Here is a 13,539-nt window from a genome sequence, read left to right as displayed (position 1 = left end):
CTCAAAACCTTTTCCTGCTTTCTTTTCCTAAGTCAGTGGGGTTACCTTACCAGATAGAAGTCATTGTCCTGATTTAGCAAGAAGCCAAGTGAGAATTATGGAGCGAAACAGAGCCAGGGACAGAGTTTGATAGGTCTGAAAGTTACACCCTTGATTTCCATGACAATAGAGACCCAAATACCTTGCAGGACCCCAGAAGGAAGAACAGTGACTTTTGAAGAACTGGATTTAGAAATGTCTCCTGATAACACGATGAAGAAAGGGGAGGAGAAAAAAAAAGTGTGGTATGCAGAGTAAGGAGACAAGAACCTCTGATTTTCATTTGGTAATTGGCAGAACTGAGATTCAGGGCATCATCAGATACATGCAGCTGTCTGTCTACTTTGCATATCAGTTCCTGCACAGCTTCATAAGCCTTCCTGCTATTCTCAGACATTTGTACCTGTTTATAATGATTTCTCCAAATTTAGTAAAAGCACCTTTGTTTACAAGTATCCCTCTGGCACTTTCAACTCCTTGCTTGAAAGAAACAGTCCTGTGAGGCATGCGTGAGAAGCTGCAGGCTTGCAGTGCCACTGTTTGCAAACATAACAAATCTCTACATACCAAGAAAAAAAATAAGTACACCACAAGGGATTGAAAAGACATAGCTCCTGCCCTTCCTAGGGCTGAATTGTGGGATTAAAAAAAAATAAACAAATCACAAAACCAAAGGTAACTGTGTGTTCTTACCCAGATTTGGGCTGTGACAGCCAGGTGAGTTTTGTCACACTACAATAAAAGGGGAGCAACCTGGGGGAGTTCACCTGAACTCTTCCCACCTGCTGAGCAGGCGAACGATGGAGCTCAGGGAATGATTCTGAAGCTCAACACCCACTTTTGCATTATGGAAAACAAAACCTTCGTATGTTTAAAGCCAGTAAGAAGAAAGTCACTTGCTGCTAAAGTAAAAAGGAACACGATTTTGTTGCTTCTGCCAGAACCCCTGGCAATACAAAAAAGTCACTGCTATCCAAGCATATGCCACAGATTGGTTGAACTGGAATGCTACGTCCAGATAAGCACTGCAGTAGGATTATTGCCTTCTCAGGTGTCAACTCCAGCACACATCAGTTTTGTTACACATTAAAAAAAAATTACAGGTCATTTACCTAAGGCAGTAACATATGTGTCTACAATAAAGTGTAACAGATGTTTAAGAAATTAATGCCAATTAGTAGTAATTCCCTATACTGACTTAAGATGAAGGATTGGACAGAGGGGCTGATTATATTTTCGTCTTTCTAGGATCTTAAAGAGAAAACTTAATCAGAATTACTGTCTCCTAGTTCCTCATCTGCAAATGTAAGAGGATGCTGCCTATTCACAAGGGCAGGGCAGTCCCATGGTTTGCCCCAGCTCCAGTTATATCCTAATTTTAGGTGATGTTGCTCAAGAATTATGGCATGCCCCAAGCAACTGACCTAAGATTGGGATATTTCTGAACCTGGCAGATGCCCTGTTCTCCTGCCTCTCAGTCCTACCTTATTCTGTCTCTATTATGAGACTCCTTATGAGACAGTATGTCATAAAATGACACCTCTTAAATGATTTAGATTAAAACTAAGCTTCCATATAGCCGTATAAACTATTGGTTAGAAGTGTAACATAGAAATGTATCTGGTTCACAAAAAAAAAAACATCATAATAACATAAATTGTTAAGCACTGGCAGTATTTCAGTGCATGAAGGCAGACATTACACCACCCAGAAACTCAAAAAGACCAACCTAACATGTAGCAAATCAGTAACAGCTGCAGAATTACCAGAAAATACTCATCTCTTCAAAGATGCCACTGTTTGTTCCTTTTGATTTATATATGAAACCTTAAATTTTTACCAATTTATGTTTCTGCAACAATACATTATCCACGTAAGCAATGCAAGAATTTCCCAAACTGATGCCAGCAAAATAGAAAGTAGCAGAACTGAACGTACCTGCTGATAGAAAAAATTTAAAGTTGGTTTGTCCTCGGTGAACTGGTTTAGAAATCCTTTTGGCAAATACCGAATTCGCAGTTCATACCTGAAAAAGCAAGAAAGAATTAAACTGGTGAGAAGAGCAATCATCGAGAGTTCCTCACAATTAAAGACAGCCTTCAAAGGTTGTGCAAAACAAAGATAAAATCATAAACTATGGGGAAGGAAATTGACTCTTTTGACCACTCAGAAAACTAAAACAAGGGCAGTAAGTACCCAACATTTCCTAAAAACCCTTCCATGGGACTTCTGTATGGAAACAAACCTAAAACCCTGGTGCCTTGCCTTCCCAAAGCTTCAGGAGGGAACTGAAGCATCAGGACTCAGTGGATACGTGATTAGGACCACATCCATGGGAAGGGTGAACCCAGAGAGGTGATGACAGCAGGTCACCAGCCATAACCACTGGCACAACCCCCTGGCAAGAGCCTTTATCTCTTGGTTATCAGCAGCGTGATTGTCCACGCACAGATCCCAAATCCACCAGACAAAACAAGGGTGTGCTGAGGGAAAACGGTTCAGCTCCTTCTCGGATCCACTGCTGCCAACATTCACCTCTGAAATGCACCAAAGGTTTTGAAGGGATTTACCTGGAAAAAGGTTTCCTACTTCCTATTTCATCACTAAGCAGCAGCAAAAGCTGAATGAAGTGGTTTTCAACATGGCAGTCATGTACAAGCTAACAGTGCATAATGGGTGACATTCAGATTTCCCCTTGATTCACGAGATACCAAATTTCTACCCCTTCTCAAAGCCTCTACTTCTCTTTCTAAATCCTAAATTTAGCATTATTATTTGTCCTGTGGCAAGAGCTAATGATGTTTGACACATACTGCATTCCTGCCATGCAACCCTGACAATAAATGTACTCATCCCTCTAGGGCAAGCATCCCTCTACTTTCTTTTAGGCAAGTAATTGGGACGCCCATGAGCAGGGTTTATATGGGGCTACGAGGAGTCCCACACAACAGACTGCAAAGAGAAGCTGCAGGGTTCTTCTTTGCTTTGAAGTCACTGGAAATACGTTGTCTAGTTAGAAGTCAAACTAAGGAAAATATTTAGAAACTGGAAACACATGCAGACATTGTACACAAACAAGGAATATTTAGAATTAAGGATTTTTTACAGGACAGCAAGTTGTTCTATGCACAGAAAACTACATTCTTAAACCATCTTCAGGCTGTAGGATATACAAGAGATGGAGGACACCACCAGGCAGAAGCGAGAAGAAGACCCAAAGTCACATTTAATGAGTCATTCTTTGAGAGTTTGTCCATTTCATGATACATAGAGGATACCTGGTTATTCACTGGAATTTTAACTATAAGGCAAATTGTACCTATTAGTGTATAAGTGCCAAGGAGAGAAGGCAGCAGGCACACACGACCCAGAAGCAGAGAAGCAGAGCGCTCCCTATCACCACCTCAAATTCATCACCCTCTAATCCCCTCGATTTCATCACTGAACACCGCTGCAGAGATTGAAATGGAACAAATCTATATAAAAAAAGACCCATTTACACTTTTTTCTTTGTTCTGTAACCCATTATGTCTCAGTTGTCCTGCTACATTTTAATATCAACACCACTGTGCTCTGAAAGCCATCCTTACTGTTCCTCCTCATTTCTCAGGTGCACTTTCTCCTATTCTTGGTGCTTGCTTTTGCTGTTTCTGAGCCAAAAAAAAGAGTATTCAAAAGCGAAGATCCAGCCTCTGAAAAAAGGAAAGTGGGGTGACCTGAGACCTGAATGCAGCAGGGTTATCCACATTGCAGAACTTCCCGGTTAATTAAAAGCAGCTTCGTTATGCCCATTTCTCTCACCCCTAAAGCAGTCTGACAGCTGAATTGGAGCTGAATTTGAGCAGATCGCTGGATGCTAACACAAAATCCACTACCTATTGTATTACTGTTACGATTATTTTGTACCAGGGACTTGCAAATATGTAGCGGAGGCTGATGTGCAAATTGAGGGCATTCACATGGCATAAAAGAATTGAAACATCAAACCAAACCAAAGAAAAAAGAGCAAAATCAGCTAAAGAAAATTCAGTATCATCCAAACAGAGGTCACTTGTCTTGGGTACAAACCTCTGACTGGAGCAGGGCCACGTGTGAGGAGGAAGAATCCATCCTACTCTGTTTTCAAATGGCAAAAAGTTCAAATGAATTTCCCCCAAGTTGAGCCTGTTTTGCTTGTGACAGTAATCAGTATGTGATCTCCCTGGGTTTACCCTGTCCCACGAGCTTTTTCATCCCATTTTTCTTCCCTGCCCTGCTGAGAGCACCAGTGTCAGCCCACCACAGGGGTACTTCTGTCTCAAGACCCTCGCCAAGGGAACCTTCTACATCCTGCAAGCATTAGGATTCAACGTGTTTGTTTCAGACATCTTCTTTCATGACAGAATCACAGAATTGTAGGGGTTGGAAGGGACCTCGAAAGATTATCGGGGCCAACCCCTCTGCCAAAGCAGGTTCCTCAGAGCAGGCTGCCTAGGTAGGTGTCCAGACAGGCCTTGAGTATCTCCAGAGAAGGAGACTCCACAACCTCCCTGGGCAGCCTGGCCCAGTGCTCCGTCACCTTCACCGTGACAAAGTTCTTTCGCCTGTTCGTGCAGAACTGCCTGGGCTCCATTTTGTGGCCACTGCCCCTTGTCCTGTCCCCACAAACCACTGAAAACAGGTTGGCCAAATCCCTCTGTCTCCCACAGTTAAGATATTTGTAAACATTGATGAGATCCCCTCTCAGTCTTCTCTTCTCCAGGCTGAACAGGCCCAGGTCTCTCAGCCCTTCCTCACAGGAAGGCCCCGTATCATCTTTGTGGCCCTCCGCTGGACTCTCTCCAGGAGATCCCTGTCTTTTTTGTACTGGGGACAGATTAATGACAGATTCTGAAGATGGGATCGAATTTTCACACCACATGAATGAAAAGACCCCTTTATTTGGTCTTCCAAAGTACAAAGAACAAACACTGGCTAAGCACCGTTGCTCACCCTACACCTCTTCTCCTATTTTTCAATCCTGCAAACAGAAATAAGGCATCATTCAGGCCTGAAGAGATGGATATGGAACTTATCTCAAACCTCCAAGATTCAGTCACCCTTGTAAAGAGGTAAGAAAATCCAAGAAAAGCGGCATTTCCTATTTGTAGACCTGCCTGCTCCACTGAGGAGCCATAAAAAATGTTGCTTTTTGCAACAGGACTTCATGAGCAAATCGAGCAAAGTCAAAAAGCTGGGCTAGGCCAGCAGTACTGACCTTCATTACCTATTTATAAACCAATCTCTGACTACACTTATGGGAACGAAGAACCTGATTTCCAAAGGCCAGCTCAAGGATGGGCTCGATTTTCAATATCCTGTAAATTTACTCTCTGAAACGCAGCCAGCTGAAGAGGATGCCAGGTCCCTTCTCACAGCACTGACCTGCTCGCTGAGCCAGTCAGCCAGCTAACGTTCACCTCCCTTAAGTTGACTAAAAAAACTACCAGAAGACTTGTGGGGAAGTTATCCAAACTTACAGCACAGGATTGCTAGATTCTGGGGCTTCTTTTGGGGTATTTACTTATTAAACCCGAAGCAGGAGCGATGTCCCGTTACGAGTAGCACTTTTATCCACACCCCTATAGAGCTGGAAGAGCCCTACCCCAGGAGGAACAACCTGTTCCAAGAGATATCATTTGTTACACGAACCTTTTTTGATTTTCCCCCTTTTTTGGGATAAAAAAAAAAGGCCAAGAAATGGAACAGTGCTTTAGCTGCTGTGATTGCCGAGTCTGATCAAAAATGACCAGGGCTGATGCTGTGAGTTAAGAGTCCTGCATCCTGGTAATCCTATTTTACCTCACTGTACAAAGATAAAAATGACAGTTAAGGGAGGAAGCTTCTTTCATCTTTTACCCTCGTGCCCTTTGAAACATCCAATCATTAAAATAATCCTACAAGTGAAGAGAAATTTCTTCATTAAAAAGTTGAGTTTTATGCAGTGCCCAGCTCTGCCTTGCTGGCATAAACACGGAGAGGAAACCTGAAGCAAATAAATCAAAGGCACTCCGGTCTTTATTACCTTCCCATAAAAGAGCACTGGGATTTTGTTTGTATTCCTCTTGTCATCTGGGACCGTCTTGCACACACAGCTGCACAGAGCTTCACACAACCAAACGCTTAATGAAGAATTAACAATTTATGCTAGGCTAAGATAAACCTACCAGCAGCAGTGTTGGTGGAATTCAATAATGAACAAAACTCTCAGGCTGCATCTGGACGACCCCAGTTATTCTACAGTAACTGCATGAAAACATCCTCAGATTTTACAAATGCTTCTGTAGTGCTAAACCTTGGACATCTCCAAGATAAGGCAGTATTGCCCAAACTGACATAAAGCTGACTCCAGAATATTTATTTCCCGAAAAGTTATCACAAACAAATAAGCACGCAGTTCCAATAATTATAACGCTGAAGACTTTTCGGCACCAGGACTGAGATACATTTGGAATTTTCTGATGCTAGGAGGAGCTATCTTCATTTCCAGAGATTAAAACAAAAGGGAAGAGGATATTTTGTCTGATATGGTTAGCTAGCATGAATATTCCCGAAGTGAAGGTGCAGTTAATACACAGCTTCAATGTGAATTTTAGTGCCAATCTTTGTGGGGAAAACTGAAGTATCAGGTCTCTACTGATTATTTTTTTAACCACAAGATAGCTCAACATTTGCTATCCCGTCCAAAATACAAACCTTTTATTTAGCAATGAGGAGGTCAAAGGAGTACGTAAAGGCAAACATGAGGGTGGGGAAAAAAAAGACTTGCAGTAAGCAGTGATTTCATGCTCGTCTTTTGCCACGTAATTGAGGTTACCCCCTGGCAGTCTGGCAAAGCTAAATCGTGTGTGCTCCTGCAGCTCAGCTGCTTGCCATAGGGAGAGGGAAGAGAATTTGAAATGACAGCATTTTGGGCGACCTCATTGCCCTGCTGTCCACTATTATTTACTCTTCCTAAGCTCTAGCTACAGCTGTGTCATCTGAGGCAGGGCTACAGCCCTGCTGTTCCCCATCACTAACCCATCCTCTGCAGGACTATAAATAGTGCAGGATGAGACAAGAGATGCCTACACGGGAGATGGATTTTACTCTGGAAACTTTTGCTTACATCCTACTGATGAACAGTACAACTTCTAGCATCTGGATCAGTCCAGGAGAATGTTTGAGATCTTATTTCTGAGCACTGAATGTACAGCCCTTTAAATTTAGATAATTAAAAAAAAATAAATCACACGAGAGGCAGTTATTGGGTTATTAATACTATAGGAAGCTTTTCATTTAAGACCCATCCCAAGACTTCTCTCCCTTAACTAATCTAAATATTTTTACAAGTACTGTCATATGATCTTAAACACTCTGTTTTATGGTATTACAAATATGACAGCAACGTTTTGATTATGCACAGCAAATCTCCACAGGTTTCAAAGGTATGTCAGCTGCATGTATTCGATAAAACATAAAATGACTCCCTGGAAAGGCATTGAATAATTTACGTCTTATCATAGCTCTTTCATGAGTATTTTATCCAATTCCTTTCCACAAACTTCAAAACAATCATTTACCTTGGCTTTTAAAACTGATTAACTCTGCTCTGCAACACATACCACGTGAGTTGCACCACGTAATAAAAATGGAACTGGCACTTGTACACTATTTAAGAAATTTCAAACAGCATAAATAATTCACATCTTACAGGCAGCGTGACTCTCAGGGAAGGGATTCAGGAATCCCTTACTTCCCAAGCTGTGATTTCACAGTATAACCAATGAAAAATTTATTGTGTGGTAAAGAAGGAAAAATATTGATGCACATCCCAGAAAATAAATGTAACATCCCAGAAAATAAAACTTGCATAGAAGAGAACATGCTACATTTCTGACACCCAAGTTTTAAATATTTCTGATTTGTTTGCTATGTGGAAGTCAGGACACTAAAGAAAACATATGAACTGTGACTTCTGCTGGTATATGAAGCTAACTCAATTCACAAGAAATTAAGACTATTTACGAAAATTCTGCAGAAGATAATAATTGCAGCCTTCGAAATAACAGCAACTTTAGAACAAATTGTGGTTATGAACATAAAACACGGTGAAAAACATGCACAAAACCCCTGCAACAACCTAGTAAACGACAATATTTTCTTTTTTCATTTATGTATCAAGATCTCTCCTTTTCTGTTTTAGAGGTATGCTTATACCACAGATACACTAAGATTCTTGTACTAAAACTTTAAGGATGACAAGACATGAGATGGGGCTCACTGGATGTATCACAGGTTTTGCAGACTTTCGGGACAAATGTCTGAGATTTCTGCCCCTACTTCATACCTCCTCTAAATCCCAGGTTAGACCTATCTGTTCTCCGTTTGCAGGAAACCCCTTCCAACAACAACAAACATTTTTTTTTTTTACCACTTAGAGCTCTTCAATAGCTCTTCAAATGAAAACCATTTTACCCTGCTCCCCCAAAAGAGGATCTTCCTTAATAAAGCACATTATAGAGCTGACTTTTATGACTAGGCAAACACTCACAGGACTTGATTTTGACACTAAATAGATTTATGGCCTTACTTCCATTCTTCTGGAGGGTGGGCTTGCTCGAATTTCTCCCTCACGTTGGACACCCCCATGTCCAGGTGTAGCCAGTGAACCTCCTCAGACTGCAGATGGCTGAGCCGCAACCCATAGCAGGCCACGTTTTTCACTTTTTGACTGTCCACAATCTTCTGAATTATGCCCTAAAACAGAGAAACACGCATGTTACAGCTTGTAAAGAGTGTAAAATAAATACATATTTAAAAAAATCCTACAGTAAGGCTTTAAAATGTAACCACGTCATACACTATACAAAATATTAAGCAATAAATCAGATATCATCTTTATTAAAAATACTAAACATTTTAAGCTCCTGTTTAAGATAAAGCATTTACAGTTGCTGATGCTTTACTGGCACAGCTTCAGAAATCACCGCATAAAAAGGTTTCTATGAATCTTATCAGAATTAAGCCACTATTCCTTCTATGTAAAATAAAATGACAAAAACCAAACTATAAGAAGCAGATTTGTGGATGAAAGTGAAATTTATTCGTCCAAGAAAAAACATCATCAGCCTTTAAAAAATCTGCCTACATCTGGAAAATTATGTTAGATTTTCACGCTGCTTAGTGCCTGAGCAGCCGGGATTTAAGCAGGTCACAGCCCCTTCATTTCATTGCCCCCCAACTGATTTGTTCCTGAGCTTCAGCACAGATCCCATACAAGATGAGGGAATTGACAATTACTGAAGAAGACCCTCAAAAAAATAAACACACTACTTGTTGGTCCCGAGGTAACCTTCCGAATTTGAGGATCTCCTGCCAGGGAGAGGATCCATGCAAAAAGCACCCTACAGCTTGTCTCTTTCCTTCCCAAATGAAAGGTTTAAGATGCGGTAACTAAAATCAAGATGTGTTAACAGAGCATGGATTAGCAACCTCTCAAGCGCCGTGTGCCGGGCTGTCCTGCTCTTAGCCAGATTAGAAAGTCAGCAGGAGACCAGAGTTGCAGCCTCACAGCCTGCTGGAAGGTAAAACGTGTCCCTGGCAGGCTGCAGAGCCCTGCCAGGGCTGAGTTCCCAGCTCAGCAGGAGCACGGGCTATCGCTGCTCCCAGGCGCTGCTTTCAGGAAATCATCGTCCTCTGCTGCTGACCCTGTAATGAGCCCGATGCATCCTTCTGAAAATGCTCGTGTGGGCACGCATGCATGCACAAATACACAGGTACAGCCACAGGCTGCTGAGTCTTGCACAGAATTTCAGAAAATGTGTAGGCAACAAGAAGTTTTGCAGGAGCCAGGTGTGAGCTGTTGGAGCTGTTCAGGCAAAAGTTTGCTACACCATGACACTGTTTCCCCAAATTCATGAGTTTATATCCCAAATAAATCGCTTAAGACCTCAATTCTGCAAATTAAGCATGCAGAAAACAGCAAGAAATATCAAAGAAGCATTATATCTGGTCAGAGGGGGAAGTTGCTGCGTGTAGGAGTGGAACCACGCTTTTGGTGAGCGTGCTGGCGCATCTTATCAAACTGCAACCTTGGAAAGATCTTCCTACAGGAACAGAGTGCACAGTGAAATGCATAATAAAACTGTTTAAAGCCTACAAGAAGGAAAGACAAAGTGTGTTGAGTAAGTTTAGACTGAGTTAGAAGCAGTGCCATGAGCCCAGCACTCTGTCTCCATCCTCCTCCTCCTCCTCGGTACCAGCGGTGCCTCCAAACCCTTGTGCCCCTGGCCAGGAGGTGCCAAATCCTCACTGCCAAGTGGATTGTGAGGCTGATGCTTGCAGGAAGATGGACACAAACAGCAAAGTGTGCGAGATGCTTGCGGAGGACTTTATCATATAGGAAGGATGCCGCAGAACATGCTGGACAAGTCAAGCTCTTGGAGCAGCCGCTACCTGCTGGCAGCACCAGGCTGACAAAGCAGCGAGAGCTGAGCCCAGGAGCCAACCTGCTGGGACAAACGTCCAACACAAACGAAAATGAGCTCCCTACAGGCTGGTAAAACCACTGAAGGAAGAACCACAGCGGCCAGGGCTGGATGCCCGGGGAAGAGGCAACACCAGACAAGCACACAGGCGCTGCCCGAAGCACTCTGCCAGCCTCTGCCTATTTTTATCCCGAGGATTTCCTGCGCCAAGCCTCGTGTCATTCATCAGCCCTCAGTGAGACTCTTCCAATTCCTTCTCCGGTCTCTCCGTAAGGCTGTTAACTTCCTCCACTCTTCACCAACCGCTTGAAAAGGTCTCTTACCCAGACAGTGGGCAGGTTCAGAGCTGAATTAAAGGCATTGACCGCAGGGTACAAAACGGTTAAGTTTGTTTCTTGCCTCTATTTATGGCTCTTTGTGTAAAGGAGCAAATACTGCAGCAGAGTTGCCAGTATCCAGGGAAACACACAACAACCCAGCACTCTCAGAAGCCACAAAGAGAGGAACTTGTAATTTAACCTCTTCTTCACCCAGAGGGCTGTCTCTGCTTAGTCAGGGAAGCCTGATATTTTGGCAGGCGTGCTTTCCCCTGAAGGGCACACCGCCAGCTCTTCCATGCGCACGCAGCCAGAAGAGATTCATTCATTCTCCTCGCTTACTGAATGCTGAGTGAGTAGAGGACGTAGCACGCAGCCTTTGGTTCTGGAAAGCCAACCCTTCCTGCGTCTCTGGATGCTGTCAGTCCGTAGTGAAAATGGGCGTGCTTGTTCTTAACAGACAGCCAGGCCTGCTGTGATAAGAAATGGCTTCGGAAAGAAAAAAATAATCCTTTTTCTATGACCACGAACAACCAAGAACACTGATGAGTAAGGCAGCTGAAATCATGAGCATCTCAGGAAAGAATCAGGCTGGACATTTAAGAGCCTCTAATTTTCAGGTTGAGATTTCAGAAGGCCAGAAGAAGCCAGATATCTTCATTCCTGCCAAAAGCAAGCAAGATTTTCAAGCCTCTCTCCCTTTTATGCTATGACAAAATCATAAAGGTTGGACAATTCTAAACCTATCACAGAATCAACATAAAAACACATAGAGATTTTTAGTGTTATTTATTTCAGCAGGGCACAATAACCCCTCTGGTCAAGCAGTTAGTACCACACTGAGAAAATAAATAGCAAGAGACCACGCTGCATCTCAAGAAAAAGTTGACTACCAAACGCTACGGAGATCTCAGTATTGATGGAAAGGGGTCAAGTGTTTGAAAATATAACCTGAGAACTACTATGTATACCCAGAAAGGAAGAAGTGATGCTCTACGTGTAATAAACACATAGGTTTCTTCCTCTTTTTGGTTTAGGAAATCCCAGAGAGCTCATTCCACCACAGCCAGAATCAAGAAGCAGATGTAAGGCACCGTGGTGGTCAAGCTGCTCAAAGAGCCTACGGCCAGTCAGCAGGGGAAACCTCTTGAATAAAACACCTATTTGCTTCTTCACTTCTTTATTAACGTATCAGGGAAGGTGAATTTGAACCGTGTAGAGTTTCAAATGCCACGTGGAGCCTCCTCGGGTTGTGGGCAGCCTCCCTGGGCCAAGCTGAGGTGCCGAACAAAGCTGCTGCCATCGCTGCGGGATGGGTGACGGCTCCTCTGCCTCGCCAGAAGCACGCCTGGTGTTCTTCGCAGGCCTGGACCAGAATGCTTAAGCAGCAGTTCCCAGACAAATAATTTAACTGCTTGAGCACCACACAATGGGGACTGAACATCCCGCTGGGCCACGTCCCAACAGTCTTTGAAGTGGAAGTGCTGCCAAAGAAATCTGAAGTCTCTGCAGGCTCGACTGCAAGCAGCTTTTTGGCTCAGGAAGCTCCTCAGGTGTGTTCTTGAGTGAAAAGACAAACGGGTAAGCAACATCAAAGTTTCATCCTTGAAAACAAATTCACTGCCCCAAAGCCATCCCTGATAGAAATACTGGTGGGAGAGCTGCACCCCAAGAAGACACCTACATCAAAAGAGGATTTTATCTGGGTGTAAGCAGGGTACCTGCATGGGCATAAACTCCTGATAGAAATTTTCACCTGTCCCTTGTCACTCTCATCTGAACACAGGCCAACCGTAATGAAGTCACACGACTGAACGCAAGCTGAGTGCTGTTTACTGCAATCACATCGCCTTTAATTAGGTTTGCGGAGCTGACATTTACATCCCAAACAAAAAATAGGCTGGTACAGCTGAGCAGAAGAGAACGGGAAGCCCTTAGAGGAATTTCCTATCAGTAACAGGTGATAGGTCACCTCTTCCCTCCCTTTAGCCCAGAGGGGAGGCAAAAAAAGCTTCTTCTACAGCTAGCAAACTGGGCAGCACTGAGATTTATTCCTTCATCCAAACAAACCACATATTCAAACGTATTCAACACAGTTAACTTGCAAAACAGATTAATATTTGTCCTCTGTTAGAAGGAAAAAGTGTCCAAAAACTGAACTGACAATACGGGATAGTTAGGAAGCTGTTGAAAAAATCAAGACAGGCCAGGCGCATGATGATAACCTCGGCTCTTGCAGCATGCATCAATATCATCTTCTGCTCCTGCAAACGAGTGAAAATGAATTGCTTGCTTGTAAATTAACCAAGCTGATGTGCTACTATGAATAAATTGAAGTTGGAATAATGCTCTCCCAGGGCAACTACAAACCTAATTTCCCTATTTAGCAGGAAGGAGAAAGTCTCCTGCACTAGAAAAAGTCTTTAAGCGGCACCTTCTACACAGGGACACAGTGTCAATGTTTGTGAGGCTCTCAAAATATGTCAAATGCTATTTATATATCGCGTATTATCATTTCTGGTGAGAGATTTATATGGGGAGCTTAAACGAAGAGCCGAACAAAAGGAAATGACAAAGCTCTGGTGCAAGTTAATTTTAAAATTTCCATAAAAGAAAACTCCAGAACGCCTTCGCAAACCAAGTTTTGACCAAGCATCACCCCCTCTGATGATGCTTGCCCAATATTTGAACCGCAA

At 42.9% G+C, this 13,539-nt stretch overlaps 1 protein-coding gene across 12 annotated transcripts in view; it reads right to left on the bottom strand.

Moving 5' to 3' along the window:
• The window catches only part of PTK2 (protein tyrosine kinase 2), a 191,708-nt gene that overhangs the window by 91,513 nt on the left and 86,656 nt on the right, over positions 1 to 13,539 (bottom strand). For all 12 annotated transcript variants that reach the window (XM_072034273.1, XM_072034274.1, XM_072034275.1 and 9 more), the window contains 2 exons: positions 8,630 to 8,796; positions 1,978 to 2,065 (listed from right to left, as the gene is read on the bottom strand). In XM_072034273.1, coding sequence (XP_071890374.1) covers positions 1,978 to 2,065; positions 8,630 to 8,796 — 255 coding nt within the window. The remainder of the gene's footprint in view (positions 1 to 1,977; positions 2,066 to 8,629; positions 8,797 to 13,539) is intronic.

Source organism: Anas platyrhynchos, chromosome 2, assembly GCF_047663525.1.
Source record: "Anas platyrhynchos isolate ZD024472 breed Pekin duck chromosome 2, IASCAAS_PekinDuck_T2T, whole genome shotgun sequence".
NCBI lineage: Eukaryota > Metazoa > Chordata > Aves > Anseriformes > Anatidae > Anas > Anas platyrhynchos.
The sequence above is the reverse complement of the archived record's forward strand: the minus strand, read 5'-3'. Positions and strand labels throughout refer to the sequence as shown.